General features: G+C 49.4%; 1 protein-coding gene across 5 annotated transcripts in view; it reads left to right on the forward strand.

Moving 5' to 3' along the window:
- Positions 1–22,682, forward strand: part of ADCYAP1R1 (ADCYAP receptor type I) — a 43,817-nt gene extending 21,135 nt beyond the window's left edge. For 2 of the 5 annotated variants that reach the window (XM_008051432.2, XM_008051431.2), the window contains 10 exons: positions 1,688–1,797; positions 2,283–2,380; positions 2,865–2,997; positions 3,981–4,134; positions 4,528–4,588; positions 5,196–5,265; positions 9,157–9,248; positions 19,377–19,506; positions 20,593–20,634; positions 22,205–22,682. In XM_008051432.2, coding sequence (XP_008049623.1) covers positions 1,688–1,797; positions 2,283–2,380; positions 2,865–2,997; positions 3,981–4,134; positions 4,528–4,588; positions 5,196–5,265; positions 9,157–9,248; positions 19,377–19,506; positions 20,593–20,634; positions 22,205–22,393 — 1,079 coding nt within the window. In that variant the 3' untranslated portion in view covers positions 22,394–22,682. Of the gene's footprint in view, positions 1–1,687; positions 1,798–2,282; positions 2,381–2,864; positions 2,998–3,980; positions 4,135–4,527; positions 4,589–5,195; positions 5,266–9,156; positions 9,249–12,272; positions 12,357–16,241; positions 16,326–19,376; positions 19,507–20,592; positions 20,635–22,204 lie in introns of all 5 variants that reach the window. The other 3 variants (XM_008051429.1, XM_008051430.1, XM_021709320.1) reach the window with 3 other exon arrangements.
- The last annotated feature ends 2,249 nt before the right edge of the window (positions 22,683–24,931 follow it).

A 24,931-nucleotide genomic window follows, 5' to 3' on the forward strand; every position in this document is an offset into this window, starting at 1 on the left:
AAAAACTGGCCTTCGATCTTTCAACTCAGTGATCAAGTACCCAAGTTGGAAAAGTGGAGGGGTCTCCCCCCATGGCCTCTGCTACCTGCCATGTGTCTCCCTGACCCACTGCCCTCCTTGACACTTTCCGGAGCTCCTGGGAGTGACCTTGGCCACAGAGGGAAGGATTCTGTCCAGTAGTATAGGCACTGAAGCCCCTTTTCTGCAGGTGTCTCTTGTTTTACAGTGTCCTAGGCCCTGAGTCCTGTGAAGGAAAGAGCCATCCCCATATGTCCTAATGCACCAGGTAGACTCCCAGGTGTCAGTCTAGGGCCACACTCAGGTGCTGGGCTGGGGAAAAAAGGGGCTGCTGGCTTTCTTTCCTCCCCAAACCCACCCTGATTTATACCACTGGGTGAGTGCAGTCACCAAAGGCTAAACCAGCCCCAGGCAGGGCAAAACCAGGACTTTACTCAGCAACCAGCAAATGGCTCCTTTAATGGCCATGACTGATCCCACCCTTTGGGTGTCCCATAGAGTGACCTTAAGTCAATCAAAAGAAAATCAAAATACATTAGTGACAGAAAACAGACCTCCAGACTCTGAAAGGCAAGATTTAAAAAAAAAAAAAGTCTAGACATACATATTAATAAGATACAGCCCTAGGCCAGGAGGGGTCTGGGCCTTGTTAATTAAACAAGCTATTCATCTGTAGATGTAGGATGTCACAGCTACTGGGAGGTCTAGAGCTCACAGGAAAGTATCACCTAGAGCTGTGTTCTCAAGCTGTGCTGAGGACCTGCACCTCATGGTTACCTGCAGGGATTCCTGGATGTGCCCAGATTTCCTGAAGGAGAATCCCAGGGTGAGCCTGAAATCTGCATTTGGGATTAGTCTCCCAATTTGTTCTACACATTGATATTTGAGCCCTGGGGAGGGCTCAGGCCTCTCCCTGGTGAGCATTTGGGAATGTCCCAGAGGAGAAGGTTTCAGGCATGCTAGATTCAGCCTGCTTGTCTCCTCACCTTTGGTTAAGAGATCAGCTTGAAAAACATGGAATCAACCATACTGCCCATCGAAGTTGGACTGGATTAAAAAATGTGGTACATATATACAATGGAATATTATGCAGCCATAAAGAAGGACAAACATATGGACTTCATAGCAACTTGGATGGATTTAGAGTCTCTCATACTCAGTGATCTATCACAGAAACAAAGAACAAAGTAGCACATGTTCTCACTCATAAGTGGGCCTTGAACAATGTCACAATGCTATAAGAAAGGGATTGGCAGTAGTGGAAACTACCAGGGGAGAGGGACTGGATTGGCAGTAGTGGGAAACTGCTGGTGGAGGGGTGCATACCTCATCAACAAGGGTACCTGCATAATGAAGGTTTGTATACCTAACCCTGAATTGTACCCCACATCTTAAAAATAAAAAAAAATAAAATAAAATTGAGGCCCTCAATACCTGAGGTAACAAAAAAAAAAAAGAAAAGAAAAGAAAAGAAATCAGCTTGTACCAGGACTCCCCTTCCTCCCACAGGCAGTCACTGATTTCTTGAACCTTTATCCCCATGCTTCCAAGTTGGGCATATGGGCTCCCAGGAATTTCACTTAGGAAGTTTAATTTTTGCATAAGAATTTCAAGGCCCTCTTAAATCCTTTCCATGCCTCTGCCTGGCTGAGTTTTCTTTTGTCTGCAGACATGGGTGTGGTAAGCCGAAACTGCACGGAGGACGGGTGGTCGGAGCCCTTCCCACACTACTTTGATGCGTGTGGGTTTGATGATGATGAATCTGAGCCTGGGGATCAGGTGAGTGTCTGCACCTCGCTGCCCAGGAGGAAACTTAGGTTTCTGGGCAGCATTCACGAGCACCTGTTGTATACCCAAGTTGGATGTAAGAAAGGCAAGAGGTTCATTTACTCCCTGGGCTGAGAAGCAGTGGGATGCTGCCTGAACCTCCCATGCCACGCACCCCAGCCATCTGGGTTAATGCTGGGCCCTACATGGGGCTTCCTGGAACTTTCTCCAGGCTAAGGCTGCTGTCCGTTCTGACAAGTCAGCACGTTTGCCTTCAACAGCATTTATTGAGCATCTGCAGAATGCTGACACTGTACAGAGGGGAGTAAGCAGCTGGGAGTGAGGGGTGGTGGAGGTGAAATCAGTGGAAGAGAGGAAGGAGAAGCTGGGCCCAGAAGTGGGCAGACCCTGGCCTGGGAGACTGGGTACGGACCCGAAGGGGACTGGTTGCGGGTAGGACCCACATGGAGCCCTGCATATCCTGTGCTCTGCTCCAGGATTACTACTACCTGTCGGTGAAGGCCCTCTACACGGTTGGCTATAGCACGTCCCTCGTCACCCTCACCACCGCCATGGTCATCCTGTGTCGCTTCCGGTGAGACCCCCAGCAGCATTCAAGCGAGTGGCAGAGCTGGCCAGGGCCTTGGAGGCTTTGCTCTGTCTCTTCCCTGCCCCGCCAATGCCAGCCCTGGAAGGTCCCTTGGAAGGCATTGAGAAACTTGACTCCAGAGCTTCTGGGAGACTTAACCCCAGAGAGGGCAACTGACTTGTCCAGGGCCGCACAGCCAGGAAGAGTCTGGGCAGGAGACCAACACACCTTGTTTTTATCTGCCTGGTCTAGATAGAAAGAGGTTGCAGGAGGGAGAATTCTGGTCAGGTGGATTTGTGTGGCCAGATTCCAGGGGCCTGGAAGTTCGTGAGGGTTTAGAGAGGATGTAGGAGGAGAGTAGTCTGGGTGGGAACCTGCTGAGATAGAGCCATGAAGTCGACCCAGAGCAGGTGCTGCTTGGAGGGTGTGAAATGCTTTGGGGCTATGCTGTGGAGTCCAGGGTTTCTCCTTTCCTGGCCCGCTTGTGTAGGAAACTACATTGCACACGTAACTTCATCCACATGAACCTGTTCGTGTCGTTCATGCTGAGGGCAATCTCCGTCTTCATCAAAGACTGGATCCTGTATGCAGAGCAGGACAGCAACCACTGCTTCATCTCCACTGTGAGTGAGCTGAGTGGGCCTGGGAGACCACTGCCGGGATGGGCCCGCACCTACCCCCCCCAGCCCCCAGGACACATTCTCCCTGCCTGACAGCCCATCGAGTGTGTTCCTGCAGGTGAAGATGTCATCCTGTTTCATGTGGAAATTTGGGAGTCACTATGAGGTTACTAGTAGCCAACGTACAATGTACGTTGTACAAAATGTTCAAAAAGTACATTGTAGCCAATGTACAGTGTTAAAAATGCTTTTTGTCCCTTGACCTGGGTGTTGTGCAGTTGAGGAAGGTTGGGAAGGAATGCCAAGTCCCACTTGCTTGAGGGGAAAACTGATGCTCAGGGAGAGCTTACCCAGCCCCTGGTCATTTACCTAGCCCCAGACGGAGCCCGGGGACTAATTGGCCACAGTCTTTCTAGATACCTGCCCAAGTTGCATAACTTTGGAGGAAATATCAGGCAGAGGAGTCACACTTTGGTGGGGTAGGATAGGAAGAAGAACCTGGAGTCCAGGGCCTTGACTGGGATGGCATGCTCGGGGGAGTCACTTTGAGAAGAGATTTCTGGAGACCAGGGCTATGGATCTCCTCCTACCTGCGAGGTATCCAAGTCCTCATTTTACCAAGAAGTCTCCTGCAGGGACCACTGGCTGCTTCTCTCCCTACTTGGTTCCCCTGTGGGAGTTGGGAAAGGGACAGGGAATGGGGGAGATTGAACTGGGGGCAGGAAGACAGGGAGGGCTCTGTGCCAACAGCCCATCTTTTTTCTGTATATGCAGTTTTGCCTCCATGGGCAGCTTTGACTCCAAATCATAGGATGCTGCAATTCCAACTCTTTGATCCATGAAAGATGACCCTCTTACATCCTGGGATTGTTTGAGCTCGAGCATGCAAAATCCAAGAGGTCTTCAGGATGATCCGTTCAACCTTTGGGACTGGATTTTGGAGGGGGGCGCTCATAACTCCCTCACCTTGGTGGCTCTCCCTGTAGGTGGAATGCAAGGCTGTCATGGTTTTCTTCCACTACTGCGTGGTGTCCAACTACTTTTGGCTGTTCATCGAGGGCCTGTACCTCTTCACCCTGCTGGTGGAGACCTTCTTTCCTGAGAGGAGATACTTCTACTGGTACACCATTATTGGCTGGGGTAGGTCACTGGCCATGGCCTGACCAGGTCCAGGCCTCATGGCCAGGTTGTGTCCTTGGTTTTGCCTTCAGGGAGCATCAGGTGAGGAAGGGCACTGCTCTGCCCTGGGCTGACGGCCTAGGCTATTTCTTGGACTCTCTTGCTCTTCCTGCCTGCGAGAAGCTTGCCCTCTGAGGGAAAATTTATGCCTAGGAGTTCTTCTTAGAGGCAAGATAACCCTCAGCCTGGAGGTTATATACCCCCCGGGAGATCTGTGTTTGAGGGACAGTTTAGGATCCCCAGGAACTCTGAGTCTGAGGGGGATGATCATCCCCTGGATCCCTAAGTTTGAGTGGGGACACTGGATGTGTTGGTTTTCCTGTTACCATATACCTCCTTTTCTTGTTTTCCCAGGGACCCCAACTGTGTGTGTGACGGTGTGGGCTACGCTGAGGCTCTACTTTGATGATGCAGGGTGAGTACACACCCAAGAGTCAGGGCCAGAGCACAGAGATTACTGCAGACAGATTTTCAGTGGCCACCCTGGCTTCATATGCACTGCCCTCAACAAACCATCCAATGCCGGACCCAACCCCAGGTACCACCTCAGCTCTGGCCCCGTACAGGTGACCCACCACCATGTCTCAGCCAGCAGCCCAGCAAGAGAATTTGTAAGGATTTCTGAGCCCCTTTCTGCTTCTGGGCCCAGGTCTGAGTGTCTTCCTTCTAGGGAGGGGGAGAAAGCATGTTGGGGGTGATACCAACACCCCAGGAGCTGGAGTTCTGAAGGGGAAACATGGTTCTTTTCCATGTTTTTCCAGGAGCCATTGATAACCCTGACTCTTGGGCTCCATGTGTTGCCTCAACAGCAAATCAGAGGGAAAGATGGAGGCTTGGACGAAGGGGATTTTCAGAACTAGGGCTGTGCTGGGGGCTGCAGTTTACTGGAGAGCTCTCCTTCCAGCTAGCCTCTGAGAGCTGCCGAGGAAGAGAGTGTTGGACACCCAGCTAGATGGGCAATGTCCTGCAGGCATCCAGTAGACCCTTGAATGTGATCTTTCTTCCCTCTGTTCGTCTTTCAGCTGCTGGGATATGAATGACAGCACGGCTCTGTGGTGGGTGATCAAAGGCCCTGTGGTTGGCTCTATAATGGTGAGTGACCTTAAGATGAAGAGGAAGGGAAGGGTCCTGGGTAGAAAGGCATAGAAGGGTCACCACTCAACCCAATCTGCTTTTTGACATGGCTGCATTACGAGTATGTTCTGTAACATGAACACACAAATTATTTGACTATCTAGTGTTGAATATTTGTATTTTTTTCCATTTTTATTACAAAAAATGCTATTAGAAATAGCTTTGTGCATAATTGTGAGCATGTACAAATATTTCTTTAGAATAAATCTCTAGAAGTAGAATTGCTTGGTCAAAAAGGGCATGCATTTAAAATTTCAGATCCCAAACAACCTTGCAAAAGCCCTTTAACAATTTATATCTCCTCAGGAAGAGATTCTCATTTCCCCCATCATTGTCTACACTTAATCATATCAATTATTTAATTTTTGCACAGTCTTCTGGAGGATAATGGTAGCTCATGGTTTTAATGTACGTTTCTCCATATTGCTAGTGCAACTGAGCATTTTTTTCAAACATTTATTGACAGTTGTTTTCATTATGGATATTCCTGTGTATTTTTCTTGCTCATTTTTTCTATCAAATTGTCTTCCTTACTGTATGAAGAAGTAACACTTCCCTTGTTTCATACATAGTAAGCATTTTCCACCTCTGCGTAACTTTTCTGCGGTCACATCATCAAGATTTCTCTTTGTAAATTATTTTCTTGCTTATGGAGGCCTTTCCTAGCCTAAGATATGAAAATATTCTTCTTGTTTTGCAACACTTTTGTGAATTGGGCTATTACATGTACCTCTTAAATACAGCTGAAATCTTATCTTTTATCTGGTCTGAGATGATATTTCATTTAATCTAATTTTTAAAACGATGGACATTCCACCCTCTCAATCCTTTTTACTGAATCCTTTCTCTGTTTTGTTGAAATGTCATTTTATTATAAACACTTCATATAGTGGTCTTTGGTTTCAGACTTTTCACTCTGTGTTACTAATTTATTTGTCTATTCCCATGGCAGGGGCACTAATAAACTAGTTACTGTAACTTTGTGGTGTGTTCTGGTGTGCAGATTTTCCCTTCATTATTATTGTCTTCAGAATTTTCTTGCACGTTTACTCTTTAGGTAGTCTCTTGAATACTGTTGTCAAGTTTCAAAAAAAAGTCTGGTTGAGATTTGTGTAGGAATTTCATTGGATCTATAGACTAATTTCTAGGAGAATTGATTTTCTTAAAAGACTGAGTCTTCCTCTCCAATAATGTGGCGTGTCTCCATTTATTCAGTCTTTCTCATGGAGTCATTTTGGTAAAGATTTTTTAGTTTTCTTCCTTGTTCATATTATGTTTAGTGATAAGGTGTTTCCAGTTTGGGCTTTTATTATGTCTAGAAATCATTCTTTCATTATATCTTCTAATGGGCTACTGCTGGTATATAGGGAAGCGATTGGTTTTTGTGTAGTTTTTCTTTTCTTAGTTATGTTTCTGATCGCTCTTACTATTTTTATCCCTTTTCAGTTGGTTCTTGTAAACTTTCTGGGTAGAGAATTATACAATCTGCCAATGAAAATGGCCTTTCTTATTTCTTTCCAATATGTATGTCTTTTAGTCTTTGTTTTTGTAGGGATGATGTTTTCTCTGATTTTGGCAGTTACCTGTCATTGATTTAGAAAAGTTTCCTTTTTGTCTTGTTTGTCTTGTTTCAGTGTGTGTGTGTGTGTGTGTGTGTGTGTGTGTGTGTGTGTGTGTATGTGTGTGTGTTTAAGTCAACAATGGGTGTTCAATTTTATCAAATATGTCTTAGAGACATTCCCTCAGGTGATCATTCCCTTAGTGATGGACATTTATAGTATTCCAGTCTTTCTTCACTGGGAAAAAATGCTGCAGTAAATATATTCGTGCATATTTTGAGCATGTGTGAATATGTATTTAAAATAAACCTCTAAGAGTGGAATTTCTGGGACAATGGATATGTACATTGAACATTTTCATGAATATAAAATTGCCGTCTGTGAGCAAGATACAAGAGTGCCCATTTCCTATGTTGATATTTCTATTACTGAACTATATCCACCAATCTTATGGGGAATAATGGAAACTTATTATCTTATTCTGTTATTGTAACAAATATTAGATTTTTTTGCATTTATATGATAAAGTCTTTATGACCATGGCCTGTTTCTTTTAATACACTGATAAAGTCTGTTTATTAATAGTTTGAAGTTTTTGTGTTGCTCTTTGTAAGTCCCAAGGGGTATGTGTGTGTGTGTGTGTGTGTGTGTGTGTGTGTGTGTGTCCTTTCTGTCTTTGTCTGTTTTTGTAATAGTATTTTGTTGCCTCATAGGTGATCTGGAAGGTTTTCTTTTTATTTACTTTGAAAAATTTAAATACCATGTAAATTACGTCTTCCTTAATGTTACTCTGACATTAGTCCGTAAAATTACCTGGATTGGTGCCTTTTAATTCATACATCTTTGATTACTTTTTAATTTCTCCTGAAGTTATTGCTCTACTTAGATTTTCTGTATCTTTTTTTTTTTTTTGAGTGGTGTCTCACTCTGTCACCCAGACTGGAGTGCAGTGGCTGCTCCCAGCCACCGCAGCCTCGACCTGCTGGGCTCCAGCAATCCTTCCGTCTCAGCCTTCCAAGTAGCTGGAACTACAGGCGCGCGCTACCACGCCCGGCTAATTTTTGATTTATTGTAGAAATGAGGTCTCGCCAAGTTGTCCAGGCGGGTCTCGAACCCGCGGGCTCAGGCAATCCACTCACCTCAGCCTCCCAAAGGCGTGGGATTACAGGTTGAGCCACTGAGCCCGGCTGATTTTCTGTATCTTTTAAGTTGATTTTATTAACTTTTATTTTCCCATTTTGCTCAATTTTCTCTTATGAGTTTAAAATATTGTGTACATCTCTTGTCTTGCCCTCTTCCTCATGCCTTAATTTCTTTAATTGTATTTTTTTCCTTTTTCATTGATTAACCTATGCAGTTAGTAGTATCTACTGAGCTAAATCCCAGACACTGATTAGACACTGGGCATGTAGCAGAGAACAAGAGTGATAGAATCCTGTCTTCAAGGAGCGTGCTTTATTATACTAATCTATCTATAAAAACAAGCAAAATAAAAACAAAAATAAAATTTTATTTTTACAGATTAGATCTCCAATTTTTTCTTATTTCTTTCTTATACATTTTTACCTTTATTCATTCCCTTCTTATATAAGCTAAATTTGTGTTCATCTTTTTCTAGTTTTTGGGTTGAATTCTTAATTGTTTTTCGCTATTTATTATTTTTTAATCAGTTAGTTTTAACCTCATCATTTTTTTCCAACAGTTACTTTGGCTACATCCCAAAGATGTTGAAGTGGTCTCCTCATTGTGCCTTGTTTCTATTTATTTGCTCCCCTTTCTCCTCCTTTCTCACCGTTCACACAACTTCCCACTTTGTTCAGAAAGTGTTTGTCCCTGATCTTTATCTAAAGGCAAATGCTATTATTGCTATTCTCAGGCACTCCTTTAATTAGTAACGCTTATGGCTGTTCATTCTGGTACCCCATATTCAATGATTCTGAACTTGGAGTTTCTCCAGAGAACAGCTCTTCCCTCTGCAATCTCTTTTGAGTTTTGTGGTTTTTGTATCACCTGATCTTATTTTCTCTTCTTCTAGAAACTGCTTACTTTTCTGAATCACTCCTATGGAATTCTTTTTCTTCAATCTCTTCTTTCATTTCAGTGATACTGTAGGAGACTGGGGAGATAAATGAGAGTTCTACTGCCATCTTGGATTAGAAGTCTAATGGATGGAATCTTGTCTAGATGGGATAGGATCCTGTTGGGGAAATAATAACCTCTGCAAAGGCAGGGGGATGAAAAAATGACTTGGCCCAGACTCACATCCATCTACCTTTCCATTGCTCCTCAGGTTAACTTTGTGCTTTTCATTGGCATCATCGTCATCCTTGTGCAGAAACTTCAGTCTCCAGACATGGGAGGCAATGAGTCCAGCATCTATTTGTAAGTACCATTATGTGGATGCCACAGCCACTTATGACAGCCAGGTGGGCCCTGCACTCAGGTCACAGGCAGGTGAATACCTGGGCTTTGCTGATAGGGTGACCTAACATAACATTTGCAAGATTTCCTTCTGATTAAAGACCTTTTAAAAGATAGTTACTTCCCAGCCTTCAGCCAACCCAGGAACTTCTCATTTGCATGGTTATCGCAGGGATGGGACGGGAAGGGGGCGGAGAGAGACTGACTGACAGAGCCTGTATGGCACTAGGAAAGTCAAGATGGGAAACACCAGATTCCCTAGGGTATTAGCGTGCATTAGAGTCTTGGTTGGTTAAAAGTTGGGTTTCCTTTGGGGATCTTGGTTCTGTGGGAAGCTTGTGAACGCCATTTGATACACTGTTGCCTGACATCCTCACCTCTATCCCAGACTGTGGAAGTTGCTTAGTTCTCACTAGTGAGTCAGGTGAACATTCTCACTGGTCTGAGTTGGAAGGGGGTGTCTTTGTCTCCTCCACCTTCCCTCAGGGAAGCTCTACCTCTGCACGTGACCCTTCTTCCTCAACTCCCTCCTTCTGGAACAGGGATCATCTGATTTGTTGGGATTGTTGGGTGCGAGGGCATCCTCTTACCATTTAGTGTAAGACTTTCTCCACTTCCATGGCCATCTGATTTCCGAGAAGTGTTTTTGCGGTCATGTCCGTAGCAGCTGACCCCTACCTGCCCTGTTCCACCCCTCTCCCAGCTCTGTCCCATTCTGAAATTAGGCAGAGGACCTTCCACTTCACTCTTTTGGTCTCTTGAACAAGAGTGTGACCAGCTGGATCTGTGGGATGCGGGGACATTTCTGATGCTGAGAAGGAAGATTGGTGGTCCCCTGTGATTGGCTGGAGGGGCCCATGGGTACAGTCTGATTCTGAGGGCAGTCTCTGGGATTCATCTGTTGGCAAGGCAGAAGCCATATGTGTTATTTCCTCAGTTTCTTCAGGAGAAAGCAAGCTAGAAGGAGCTGAGATGTCTTCACTGCACTGTTGGGTGCATGGTCCTGCCTTCATCAGATATCCCAACCTGGGGCTCACAACCTTGATAGCTGCCCAGTGGATTAGACAGCAGGGAGATACCAGTAGAGGGCTCCCCTAGCCCCACTGCCCACCCCAGCCATTCTCCTGGAAAGAGGGAGAGGCAGGAACTACTCAGAGACCAACTCTCAGGTCCTTCCCTGGGGCTACTTGGGGCTTCCCTAGGGAGATGGAGCTAGCTCTTGGTCTGTCTGTCTGTTCAGCCTGGATCCCTCCCCTTGTAGAAGCCCTTCCTCGGGGTTGGGGCACCCAGCATGGGTCCTGGGGTTGTTCAGTTGTGTTTTCTCTGCTTGTGCAGTGTTTACATTATGTGGGAAAAGATACTTTTTTTCCCAATCCATTTATTCATGTTTTTGCAAGTTTTTGCCAGCCTCTACTTAGATGTGTGTATTATGTAGTAGAAAATTGCTCGGTATAAATCATAAAGTCTCAGAGACACTTTACTGGGCAGACCAGTGGGACCAGCCCTCTGCTACTACCTAACCTGCCCTGGAGAGATCATTTCTGTCTTCATCTCAAGGATCCATAAAACAGGGCCCTTTTGCTCCCCTCATAGCCCTGCCCAGTATCAGAAATGATGTCCTTATGTCTGGCCTCAGTTTCTTTTGCTTGGTTGTAGATTGGCTCCCACACTAACAGTGATCTCCCATATTTGAAGACAGTGGATAGCTAAGTTGGCCCCATCTCTCATTTGAGCTCTGGCAGCCTCAGTTTCCTTCCCTTCCTGGTAGGATCCATTCTTCTTCTGAGCCACCCTCCCGCCCTCAGGACCTTTTTGTCTGCGGAGGGTCCTCTCAGTTTCCCCTTACTCTGTCTATGCAGGGTCACACTCAGGGTTTCAGTCTCAGCCTAAATAAGGACACCCTGCTCAACCCTGAACACACTTTGCCAGCCCAGACATTCTGCCCTGTGCAACAAGACCCCAAAGGATCTTGTGGGAAAGAAATGTGGGCCAAGCTTCAAACTCTCCATAGATGAGGAGCTGTGAATCTCTTCAGACCTTCCAAGGGCATAGAGAAGAATCATTTGTAGTTAGCACGTGTTTTGTACATTTAAGTACCGTATTAACTCTGGACACTTAAAAAACCAGAGAAAGCCTTGAGCCTCGAGGATGAAAAACTCAGGTGGAGAAGGTCTGCAAGCCGAGCGTGAGTGTCAACACAGGGCAAGAGATCAGCTTGATCCCACTACATTCAGCAACATGTGTGAGTGCTTCCAGGGTCAAAGAGACCCTGCTGGTGAATGTGGGTGCTAATCCAACTGACCATGCTGCTAAGAACTGCAGAGGGACAACCCCCTCGGGTCCCTTCCCACTATGGGAGCTTTTCTGTCCTCTCAATCTCTCAATAAATCCTGCTTTAAAAAAAAAAGAACTTCAGAGCACTCAGAAATACTTGCAACTCGGTCTGTGCACACTTAATACTCACAAACACCCAGTGAATCTGGTGGAATAGGTAAGCGATTGTTCAGTAGAATCCCCATTCGACAGCTCAGGGAACTAGTCATCAGTGAAGCGATGTGAGCCCAGCAGGAAGGAGTGCAGCCTTGGCTGTGTTGTAGGCAAGCCCTTTGCTCCAAGCTTGATGACACTGTCATTCCCAGCCTCAAGGAATTTACAGACGGGAAGGTTGCATTAAACAAGTGTACAAGGCTTCCTGGAAGGAGAGGCCCCTGGTGGGCTCCAGCTTTGTGTAAAAGTGCCCCCAGCTCGGAGTGATTGGAAGAGGAGTTGGCTTTGAGCTAGGAGGTGTCTGTGCTGGGAGGAGGGGAGAATGCCAGTTGGTGGGGAGGGAGAGGGGGGTGGGTGGGTGGAGAGGGCAGGGCTTGGTGGGAAGGGAGATTCCAGGGCTATGCCCGAGTGCCCTTGGGCTCCAGAGTTATATGTGGGCCTGAGAAGCCTCTTCAGATCTGCCCACAACAGCTCTCCGGTTTTTTCCTCTGTTTCCAGAACAAATTTAAACCCGCGAGTCCCCAAGAAAACCCGAGAGGACCCCCTGCCTGTGCCCTCAGACCAGCATTCACTCCCTTTCCTGTAGGTTGGTTCCAGCTGCTCAGGTGATGAGGGTTTGTCATCCATAGACCAAGACGGTGCTCCTGTCGCAGCCTCAGAAGGACCTGTTGGGGTCTGGAACCCCTGCTGGGGGATGGCGGCTCTGAGCTATTCATCCTCTCTGACTTGATGATGCTCCTAGTAGAATGAGTGGCTGGGATCAGGACTTGGGCAGTGGGAGTCAGGGGCTGGGCCAGGGCTCAGCATGTGTTCAGGGTCGACTTGGTCTGGGGCAGGGGTTAGGGCTCAGCCCTAGGCTGGGGTCAGCGCTCAGCCTGGGGGAGGGCAAGGTTAACTAGAGTTTACCTCTGTGAGCAGCTAACTGGCTCAGAAAGGAGAGGGGCAAGGTATCCAGGGTAGACACTGACTACAGGGAGACCCTCAGCTCTCTGCCCTGGAGTGAACTGGCTTCATTCTCAGTGTCCCCCACCCTGGGAAGATGGGCACTGGAAGCTGTAATTTGGGTTGGGGAGGAAAAAGCCATCTGTATCCCCAGTGGGGTCTCCTCAGCTCCATTGGGGAGGACCGCATATACCTCTGGAGATAGACTCTGCCAGAGTTAGGCAGAAGTACAGCCAGAAACTTTCAATCTAGGGACTTCCCCCACAGACAGAAGCTTCCAGCTCACAAGGGGCTCCATCTTCCACTCCCAGAGCATGTCCTCTCCTGCTGAGGAACATACCGTCTTCATAGTTCCTGTTAGGGGTCAGCATCAGGGAATTGTTACCTTCATTTTGCAGATGGACAAACTGGGGCCTAGAGAAGAAAAGTGGTACCAGCTAAGATCACCCAGCAAGTCAGTGGCCAAACAAAGGCGGTGGGCAGGGAAGGTCTGGAGATCTGTGAGCTGTGCTTCTTACTGGGGTGCCAGTGTGGTGGGGAGCACTTCCTGGGGACTCAGTGGGATTCTGGGGTACACAGCATCTTAGCATCAGGAAGGACCCTATGGAGTGTGTGTATTCAGCTGCATCCACCATGTTGTGTGGACCGGCAAGTATCTAGTGCTATGCTGACCCCTAGGATCACAGAGTTGAAGAGGACAGGGGTGCTGCCTGCCTGCAGAGGGCTCCCCACAGATGTCTCTGTCAAGCATCCTGCTGGATGTTTCCCAGGCTGCAGCCCAACCAGTCTGCACCCAAAGGCCACAGAAGCATTTGTAAAGTTCGGCCCCACAGAAACCATGTGCTGGGTCCCTGGGTGATAGATGTGAGTGCTGAGACCTGGAAAGTGTTGTGACCTTCCTGCGGACACACAGTGAAGCCGTGGCAGAGCCAGGCCTGGAGGCCAAGGTTCTCCAATTTGCAGACATGGGTATGGGCCCTGCGCCTGCAAGGGGGCCTCCTGCCTTCTGATTCAGGCTGCTCCATTCTCCAGACAGCCCCCACGCAACACCTGGGCCTGAACTTCTTACCTTCTCTTGGATCCAACTCAGATAATTTATCTCTTCAGCCAGCATAGGTACATCTCTTCCTCTTGATTAAAACCTGATTGATTTTCCCTGATTGTCCTTTCAGAGATTCTGATGTTTTTTTTTTTCCCACCCCATCTCTGACTTTTCTGCCACCATCTTATTCTCTTTCTTTTCAGCAAATCTTTTTTGTGCAATGTCATCAAAGGTTGGGAAAGGCCTTCTCTCTAGACCCACCTGTCCCAAGAGCTTTCCCAAGGGTTTCCCCTATGCTGCCCTTGACCTGCCCTCCCCTCCTTCTCCATTAGAGTCACACACCTTTATCAGGTACAGGGTTTCCCAGCTAACTCGTCACTAAATGGTCTTTAGCATGCTTTCTAAAAATCAGAGGGGTTTGTGTTTGCAGAAACATCTAGGGTTCAAGAGGGGTAGGGACAATCTTGGAACTGAAGAAAGCAGAGTCACAGAGGGGAACAGCTGAAGCTTTAGAACTGGTGTGGAGGTTTGAACTTGGCATGTAGGAAGCAAAAGCTGATGGTGGGGTCTCCTGGACCCTGGTTTCTGTGGTTCACCCAGGCCAAGGTTGAGGGGTCACTGGTTGTAGGAGAGGCTAACCAACTTTCCAGTCTATTTGAAGAATAGAATAGTGACCATTTATATATACTCAGTTAAGCTCTTTTAATTATTGAAGAAACATACTTTTTGTATGTGTATAAAACAGATCTTTGACATTCATGGAGGACTCATGAAGCAACGTCTGTGATACATGAATACCTCATCACCAGTCTTCTCCTGCTTTGATGTGTATGTGGCCACCTGGGGATCTTGTTAAAATGCAGATTCTGAGCCAGCAGCTCTGGGATGGCACCTGAGATTCTGCATTTCTGAGAAACTCTTAGTTGGTGCTGGCACTGATGGTCCTATTGTCTGAGTAGCAAAGCATCAAACTAAACCTTAATGCTTGTGTCTTAGAAAATGGGACTTGCAGTGCCTACCTCACAGTGTGGTGTGAATTGAAAGATGCTGTTTATTAAATGAGAGCTCCAAGCTCTCATTTAATGCCTGGGCTTGCCCCATTTTGGAAGTGTGTACTACAGATTCTTGCCACCTCAGCAAAATGTCATGTCACCACCTGTCAGGTACCTTCAGACTTACTCTCAAAAAGCTAGAATCACAAAAAGTAAATCTATGAATGCAAGGGTCTAGTCTCTCATGCGTATCTGTCCTCATTATATCAGACCCATATCTGATTTATTAATTCACTGGCCAGTAGCAGGAGCCTCAGAGTTGAGACACCTGAGGAGGGTGTGTGAAGTAGTGATTTTTGCAATCTGACAAGATGACACAGCTCTTCATCCATCTCTGATATGTGTGTCAAAGAAAGAAAGCAAGTGTCCATGGCTTGTACCAGCCCAAGCGCAAGCAGGACCATGAAGACTAGAGAGATGGAGAGTCAGCCCGAGATCTCTCTGAGGAGCTGGAAGTTCTGGGCCCTACCTAGTAGAATGCAGAGCTACACTGCAGCTGGGCCCACCTCCTTGAGGTGACTTGTTTTTGCAGGCTGTGGAGCAGTGTCCAAAGGTGCTTTCTCTCAGCCTTCGGCCCCTGCCCATTGAACTTTTATCAAGAAATGGTCTAGCCCAGTGCTGTCCTGTAGAACTCCCTGCAGACATGGACAAATGGCTGTCCTGGTGGAAATGCCCTGTCTCTGTGCTGTCCAGTATGGTAGCCATTAGCTACTTGTGGCCATTGAGCCTTCACAGTGTAGTCAGGACAACTGAAAAAGTCGATTTTTAATTTGGTTAATTTTAATTCAAACAACTTCTTATGGGTAGTGACTATCATATTGGATAGTGCAGGTCCAGAGGAAGGAACAGTCTATTCAATCTGACTTACCTCTGCTTCCCCTGTATGCACTGATACCAACGTCCTGTGGGGATTCAGAGAGAGGCAGCTATGAGCCAGAGGAGAGGGAGAGGAGAAAGACCCGTGGATACCTAAGGTGACCTTCACAAACAAGCCCAGCACTGGCCTCATTCAAGGCTGTATGTGAGGCCTATGATGTAAATTTCTAGCTCTCATCTTGCCAAATCACCTTAACAAGGTTGTACTCTGAGCAACTCTAGTGGCAGCCTCTGGCCCCTGCGTGAGACCCAGCCCAGGCCCACCTTCTGAATACACACCGTCCCTCTAAGCCCACTCACCTAACAGAGGTCCCAACGTGAGTGCTTATGAAGTGGCGCACTCACATGTCCACATATAGGCGTGCGTTTCCCTATCCAGAGCTGCCCATGTCTTGGCCCTTGGCTTCCTCATTCTCCCTATGACTGCCCTGGCCCTGTCTTCACACCTTCCGCTTCTCCACCCTCCCTGTGAACTGGGTTGCCCCGTGCCCTACCTCAGTTTCTTCATTGCCCAATGTCCCCCGCTGACAGAAGTGCTAATCTTGTCACACCCAGCAGCTGCGTGCAGAAATGCTACTGCAAGCCACAGCGGGCTCAGCAGCACTCTTGCAAGATGTCAGAACTGTCCACCATTACTCTGTAAGTGTGCGTGGCCGTGGCTGTGGCCGGGAGTCCTGGTGGGGAGGGGGACGCATGCTGCCACCACCGCTGGAAGAGAGTGGAGAGCCAGCCTGTGCCTCCCAACCCTGCCCCTGTTCCCCAGCTGTTGCATGTTGACATCTGTGTGTCTTGTGAGTTCTCTGCAGCCTTGTGGCCAAGGGGTGGGCGGGCAGGGTGTGGGGATGGAGCTGTGGGCATTGTGGGAGCATCTGGAGATTTGGCTCACATGGACAGGAAAGCAGTTCGTAGTCTCTGCCACTGCTGCCTCCTGTGTGGCCTTCACCCCAGTCTCCTACTTCTCTGGGCCTCACTCTTTACAACTGCAAAATTATGTCTAAGAGTCTTAGAGCTTTAGTTCATAGACTCTCCCCCTGCACGGGGCAGGGACAGGGTAGGAAACCTCTTTCCAATGTTATAGCACTTTGTATATGAGATGGCATTAACTCACTTAATCCCCACAACAACCCTATGGGATGGATCTTTGCAGTATCCCCATTTTACAGATGAGAAAACTGAAGCACAGAGAGATGAAGTGACTCAATCAAGGGTGCTTAATTGGCAGAGCTAGGATCTGAACTCAGGGAATCTTAAGCACTATGTCACAAAGCATCTGACTGGAATATTAGCCTCAACTTGGACATCCCTTTCAGTGAGGGCACCACTGCCCCTCTGGCAGCCCACTGTAATCTGAGCAGCCTGTTGGAAGCTCTTTTTGATATTTTAAGACTCTTCTGCCCATTGATGGCTCCTCAGTGTGGGAGGACAGAGGCCTAGACCCTGTGTCACCATCTCTCTGGCTTAATCAAATCATGGTATAAGGCTCATATCAAATATCCCATTCCAAGGCCTCTAGTCATCTTAGAAGTACAGAAGTTTAGAAGCTTAGTACCCATGGGCTCTAGAAGCCTTCTTGTCTGTCCCCACTTTCCTGTCTGTCAAAGGAACCACCGGGATGCCCTGGGTCCTGGCAGAAGTCCCTGACTATGCCAGGGATGCTGAGGAGGGAAGGTATTGATCGCCCTTGGACTGTACTGTGGAATGCCCTCGTTAGCATCCCCACACCTACCCTGTAGCTAAGACAGGTCACTGTTGCCCACATTCTCGTCTAATGCCATCACAGAAGCTGGAGAGGTTTGACCTCTTGGCTTCCAGGGCCCTTTTTGGACTGCAGAGACAAGGACCAGAAAATGGTCCCATCTGGGGGAAGAGAAACCAGGAGGAGGAAGGGAGGAATCACAGGTGTGTTCCTGTGGCAGCTTCCCTTCCTGAGCTCCTTCAATAAGCGTCTCTTTTAAAGTAACCCCTACAGGTAGGACCACACAGGAGCCCCCGAGATGTCCATGTGTGTGCATTTCCAGCCGTTTTCTTCTGCTTTTCTGACTTTCATTCCTTTTACAAACACTCTCTGCTGCCTTCCGATGGCAGGCACTGGACTCCCAGAGATGAGCAAGAGTCGAGTGTCCGAGAGATACTCAGTTTTGAGGATGCCAAGGCTTTCATACCAGGCCCATGTGCTCCATTGATTCCTTCATGGAAAAGACATCTTCCCAGTATCGGCTCCCTGAAGGAGATCAGTGAGGCACCGCTCTGCCTTTGTGCAGCCAGAGACCGCAGATGAAAGGAAGGCTGAAAGGATAGACCACTCAGGACCACGTCTGGGCGCAGAGCAGGGGCCCGCTCAGATCCCGTTGGCCCTGCTGTGGGCTGGGGACCCTGGGATCTACAGAATGTGCTGCCTGTGAGCAGGAGGGAACCCACATTCAGGGGGCCCCTTTTCTAGGCTGAGCTTCCTCCACCTGAAGATCTCCTCAGGTTACTCCTCCTTCTTCCTCTGCTTCTCTTTCACTTCTTCCCCTTTCTCCTTGCTTCTCTTCTCTCAGTAGAAGCTATAAGCCAACGGCCTCACATGGACTCTGTGGTTTGGCTTCTCTCGAAGTCCAGAGCTCTCACAGTTGACAGAACATTCTCTCCCAGAAAGGCCAGACGGGGGAGAGGGAGGGGTGCATGGTGTAATTTTCGCAAATCAAACCCCACCCTCATGCCTGCTGACCACCCCATGGGAACTGAGCTCTGCCAGAGGATGAAGCCAGTCCTTCAGAAAGCTGGGCTGGTGTGGACCAGGGGGCCTATTGCATCTGCAGGGCAGGGCTGGGCTCTCTGGAGAAGCCCACAGGGCACCAGTATTGCTTGGGTGGGCAGAGATGGTCCCCATAGAGCAGGACTCACAATTGTACACACTCTTGGTATCCTAACCATGGGCTTCTGTGCCTCCCGCACCCTCAGAAACAGAGCTCCACTCCACTGTCTGCCTAGGGGAGCTGCCTCAGAAGGCATGGCAACCTTTGACCCTTTCTCCCCTGCCTGTCCCACCGCAGAGCATTCTCCTCTGCCTTTGACTCAGTTTCCCAGACAGCAGCCTCCTCTTGCCCAGTTGAAAGTTGCTTGTGCCCAGAATCTTTAAGTCCTTCCTAGAATCCCTCTTCAGTCTTCTGTGGCCACTCTCCCTCCCGTCATCAACACCACTCTTAGTGAGTGTCCCAGACTCAGACAAGCAAGCCTAAGCTGGTGATGTCTCTGGGCCCCTTGGGGGCTGCTCTTCTCCAGGCATGTGGAGCTTCCTTCAACAACAGAATATTTGCTTCACTCAAGGTCCCAGCACTTCCCCAACCCTTGTGAACCCCACCCCTAGGTTTTGCCCTGACTTTGGCTTCCCAAGCGTTTTGCACATCACGTACGGGATCCCTGTAAATTGCGTGCACATTTTGAGTGGTTCTGCAGAACCCTGATGGGGCACCTGAAGACCAGGGTTGTCTTCCACAATATTTGAGGGTGTCCTGGCATCCCAGGCTCTTGTGGCCACTATCTCTCCCAGGCCACTTGCTCTGGGAGAAGGGTGCTAAGGGGCTGTGGACAGGGGCCCCAGCTCTGGGGGATAGTGAGGGGTTGGGGCCAAGTTCTGTGCTGACCGTGGCCCTGGCTCCAAGTCTCGGCAGCAGCCCCCAGAGCAGATGTCTTGGTTTCTCTCGACAGACGGCTGGCCCGGTCCACCCTGCTGCTTATCCCACTATTCGGCATCCACTACACGGTGTTCGCCTTCTCCCCAGAGAACGTCAGCAAGAGGGAGCGACTTGTGTTTGAACTGGGGCTGGGCTCTTTCCAGGTAGGCACGGCGCGGTGGATGGCAGAGCACACGGGGAGCTGGGGCCCCCGCTGTCCCTGCTGCTGGTTCCTAGAGTGAGCTCCACCTGAGCACACAGATACTTGAGGCGGGGGAGGAATGAAAGCACTAGGGAATAATGACTGCGCGCCTGAAGGAAGGAGTAGAGGCGGCTGTAAACACGCGAGTGAAGGGTGAATCACAGGAGATGAGCAGACAGGATGAAGGCAGGGCGGCTCCCCCACACCCCCACCCCCTGAGCCAGCTGTCTGAGTTAGGATTTGATTTTGACAGTCAGAAAGTTGCTCGGTGCATTGGATTTGACTCTCCCCAACCTCCACTTTAATTCAAGGCCATCTTTATCCGATTCAGGTTCTTAGCCTGGAGAGGCTGGGAGATGAGACAGTCGAAGCCCAGGACTCCTGGTTCTGTGTTCATTGAGGAAATCTGGGGGCTTGAGTGGTCCTTCCTCTGGCACCTTCAGGTGACAGCACAGGGCACAGGGATTGTGAGGAACTGATTTGTAGCATTCGGGAAAATTCTGTTGCTTTGTTTGTATAGATGTGAAGAATATATGTAGAGTAGCTAAATACATACTCTGTGCCAAATACTCACTCTGTGTGGTGTTTTGCGTTGCTGTTTACAGGAGTATCTTGCAGAGTGGGAGAAGGTGGTGGACAAAGATGACGTAGGTCTGTTTTGTCCTAAGTGCATCCTACAGCTTGGTTGGGAGCTCAGAGAACATTCTAGGGCATCCAGGGAAGCTTCTTGCAGAAAGTGGGATAAAGCTGGCTTTTGGGAATGGGATAGCTTTGACCAAAAGAATGTAAGACCCAAAGCCAAGGTGTATCTATGGGGAAGGGGACTTGCCCCCTGCCACTTGACTTCGTGGATGTGCCACTTGGCTTTGTGGGTGTGCCCATCGTGGTGGAGCAGAACTTGTCCCATCTACCCCAGATCCCAGGGCAGGCACTCCTGCCCCTCTCCCATTCACATCATGGTATTTTTCTGCCATCCCTCCACGCTTCACGCAGCACTTCAGAGGGTCCTTCTCTAGCATTCTCAGGTTTATCTTTTCTCTCTCCCCAGGGCTTTGTGGTGGCTGTTCTTTACTGTTTTCTGAATGGGGAGGTAAGATCCTGGTCCTCTGACTTCTTAGTAGTGGAGGTGGAGCTTGTTGGGGAATGGACGGGGGAGCCACTTGTTGGCCACACAAGGCTGATTCTTCAGACAAGGGCTCTGCCAGGCTTCCAGCACAGAGGGGAGGGGCCTGGCACACATGTGGTTGCCAGCATTGTGCTGTGCCAGGACTTCTGACACCCTCTACCCTGTGCCAGAATCTCGCTACCTTGCCAGCGGTGCAGCTAAGCGCCCACCTGAAGAGCAGAGCTCCGTTGGGTGGAAGCATCAGCTCTGCTGAGCTCAGATCTCCTTGGGAGGGCTCTCTCCAGAAGACACTCCTTAGTGAGGAGGAGTTGACAGTGAGAAAGGGCAGGGCACAGGGCTTAGTACCTTTAGGTCATGAGGCTGCCCCAGGGAGAGCTGCTAAGCCTGGAGCTGCCCAGTGTTCAGTGCTGCCCCCTGCAGGCCAACCAGACTGGCCATACTGTCCCAGGGTAGAGTGGGGCTGTGAGAATTTGGAAGAGACCCCAGAGAGGACCTGGTACTTTCTAGTAATGCTTTATGGTTTAGGGGTTCCCTTTCTAGCCTGCTGGGACAATGCTCTTGAACAGAGCCCAGAACGGAGGCGTTGAGGCAGGGGTGGGGACTGGTTGGATGGGACAGGTTTGGATAGCGGGCAGGAGTCTTTGCACCATTGCTCATGTCTTGTGACCATGACAAGCTCCTCCTCTTTTTTGCATCTGAGCAACCAGAAGATTGGACTCTGCAATCACCAGGACAACCTATGGAAGGGTCACATTAGGGCAGATAAGGAGAGGCAGAGAGGGTCCTGCCAGCAGTGGCTGGGAGAGCCAAGAAGTGTAGCTTATTCAGAGCCTGCAGTGGAAGTGGGAGCTAGAAAAGGCAGGGGTGAGTGTGGGTGCCACTTCCAGATGTGCAGTTTGTGCACTGCACAAAGGTGCTTGACTGAAAAAGCTTGTGGAGACTGAGACTAGGCATGGCCCACACTCACTATGCAAAGTACTGCATGGGGATGTGTTGCCCAGAAGGATGCATGGTTTAGTGGTTCTCAGCCCTGACTGCATGTTTGAATCACCTGGGCAGCTTTAAAAAAGTACGGATGTCTGGTCTTGCCCAGAGATTTTGATGGAATTGTTTTGGGGTATGTTCTGAGCATCTGGAGTTTTTTAGAGCACCCCCACCCCGTGATTCTAATGTGCAGCCCACTGTTACTGGTCAGCAAAGCATGGGAATCCTTCCCCTGATCTGCCTGCTCCATGGGCTTCTTGTTAAAGATTTCCTCAGTGACCCAACGGGCTAGTCTCTGCCTGGCCCGCAGACAACAGGAAGTCATCAGAGGGTCTTGCTCAGTGGCAGGGGAAAGAGTTATTCAGCTCAGGTCCTCAGAGGCCTTCCTGTCTACGGCTAATGAAAGCCCCCACTGGAGACTTCAAAGGCTGTAGCTGCAACTGAGAGTGGTGCTAGAGGTGGCAGTGCCAGCCTGGGAAGGGTCCCAGGCCAGGGCAGGGCCTGGCAGTTGGGCTGGAGAGGAAGCGACTGCCCAAGTCTCTCCCTGCAGGTGCAGGCAGAGATCAAGAGGAAATGGCGGAGCTGGAAGGTGAACCGCTACTTCGCCGTGGACTTCAAGCACCGACACCCATCTCTGGCCAGCAGTGGAGTGAACGGGGGCACCCAGCTCTCCATCCTGAGCAAGAGCAGCTCCCAGATCCGCATGTCTGGGCTCCCTGCTGACAACCTGGCCACCTGAGCTGCCCTCTCCTCCTGTTCTTCTCTATCCATAGGTTGGGGCTGTGGGCAAGTGCCAGCCTACGCATGTTCACGCCTCTTCCCTCCCCTCCAGCAGTCCCTGGGCTGGAGGCTTGGCTCCCTGAGGGGGGAGAAAGAGGCAGGGCACAAACTGGCATTGCCCCTTCCTGTTTTGGTACTGGTCCTGCCCACCATAGTCCCCTGGGCCCTGACCCCAGACATGTATATACTCCTCAGATTTGGAAAAGCTGTCCCGTCCATTTACCCTCTGCCCCAGTATCCCTGCTTACCCCATGCCAGGTCTCAGCTCCACCCCACTGCGTGTCAGCCACTTCAGTGATAGCTGGATCTCCCTGTAAGCTAAGGCTGAAGAGGCCTTGCTTTTGGGCGGCTGGGTTGGTGCCTACACTGGCAGCCCCCACATTGTCTGACTTTGGATATGACCCCTGGAGTCTGTGTGCCATCGTGGGGCCTATCTCAGGCCTGGGCCCAGTCCCTGAGGTCTAGCAGAGGGCCAGCTCTGGTGTCCAGAAGGCCCTTCAGCAGGGCAGGCCAGCCTGAGGCTCTCTCGTGCTCATGCTTCATGTTGGTGTCCAGGAGTTCAGCCCCTGGATCCATGGGCAGTGGGACAGTTTCAGGGCTCTTCCAGTCCAATTTCAGTTTTGGTTAGGGTCTGCGGGTCAGGGAGAGTTCTGGTGCTTTTCATTGGATCCAAGAGGAGCTGAGAGCCAGAAATGTGGATGTGACTGGGAAGGAGATGGAGAGAGTTTGAGAGACCCATGGAAGACCTTCACCATCTCCATCATCCCAACTCAAGCTGGGCAGGGTTCATCTGATAGCCTCCTCTCTACCCCTTCCACCCTTAATGGATGCCCCATAGATGTTGCTCTCCAACCACGCTCACCACAGAGAGCTCCCAGGCCCTCCCTCCCATTTCCCCTTAAGTCAAAGCCATGACTAGGATGAACCAGCCACCTCCCTGTGATGTCAGTGAGCCTTGAAGCACCAAACACCTCCATATACTCAAGTCTGGGGCACAGGGCTCCCCCACCTCTCATCCCCTTGAATGACGAAGAACCCCAGACACCAGATCTTTGGGCCTGGACTCAACTATTGAAATCTGAGACCTCTGCAAAGACTTCCCTCATGTGCCCTTGACCTTGAATCACCATGAGCTCCTAAGGTATCTGGAGGAGAAGCCACACCACTGTACCCATTAGCAGAAGCTACTGCTGATGGGGGTGGGGCTGCTCCCCAACGCCTGTCCTGGCTCCCCGTCCACAAATTACACAGCCAGAGCCTGAGAATGTAAAATAGGGCGGCTCCAAGTTGGGGAGTGGGGGGTAGAGGAATGTGCTGGAGTGTGTACCCCCCGCCCCATGGCCTGGCTCATTCCATGCCAACGCTTGGTGGTGTTCTTGTCTAAGTGTGTTTGTGGACTTGTTTGGTGATGATATTCTAGAATGTTTGGGCAGTTTGGACAGAGGGGGACTGTGGCTTCACTTGGTTTTATAAAGAGAAAGGGGTCTGAAGGACTTGGGGTGATGCTTCTGGAGAAACCTTCAGAGTGATTGGAGAAAGCTCTTGTTGCTATAATTCAGAGAGGAGCCTGTGTCTTTGGTAAAGCCAGAGGGAGAAAGAAGCTACCTGCCCTTTCCCGGGCACATTTGATAACTCAGACTAGGCCTAGGGTATGCAGTGGCCCTTTCCCAGTGCACCCGACCTCGTGATCCCCTCCGCCTGCACTGGGAGCCAGGTTTGTTACTCAAGCAAGTGTCCTCCAGTCATCTTGCACTTTGGACACTGCTAAGGGCCTGACCTGCTTGGACTGAGCCATGATCAGGGAATTAGAGACCTAGAATGGCTACAGTTGGGCTCAGACTGCTGTGACTGTGGTCAATATGCCCTGTTCTGGGCCTCAGTTTCCCTGTTTCTGAAATGAGACAACTTCCAATGCTTCTTTAGGCTCTGTACTTAAGTAATTTTCCAGTTCAAAGCTAAGGCAGGTAAAAGGGTATGAATCACTGTGTGCATCATCTAAGGTTCTGGTGTGTGTGTGTGTGTGTGTGTGTGTGTGTGTGTGAGAGAGAGAGAGAGAAAGAGGAGAGAGAGAGAGAGAGAGAGAGAGAGAAAGGATGAGGGGAATGCTGCTTATTTTCCCTTTCCTAGAAACAGAATTTCTGTCTCTTTTGTTTGGACACCACAGTGGAAGCTGGAAGACTGGAAGGAAGAATTAGGTCACAGACATTTGAACAGGTACCTTGGGCATGATGTATTGATCTAGCTGTATCTCTGGCAGGGGTGGGGTGCCACCTCCAGTGGCCACCTCCAGATCCAAGGAGCAACCTCCAGTGGCCACCTCCAGATCCAAGGAACAGCCCCCTGGGGATGGACCACTCATTCTTCATTGCCCCCACCAGCAGGTCTGCTTCACTGTGGAAGAAGAAACTGACATAGTGACATCACCACAAAAGAGCAAAAACAAAATCCACTCTGACCCCATGCACCATGCTGCTTCCTGAGCCCTGGGCCTGTGTCC

This window comes from Carlito syrichta, unplaced genomic scaffold (assembly GCF_000164805.1).
Source record: "Carlito syrichta isolate Samal-C Ts95f unplaced genomic scaffold, Tarsius_syrichta-2.0.1 Scaffold172482, whole genome shotgun sequence".
NCBI lineage: Eukaryota > Metazoa > Chordata > Mammalia > Primates > Tarsiidae > Carlito > Carlito syrichta.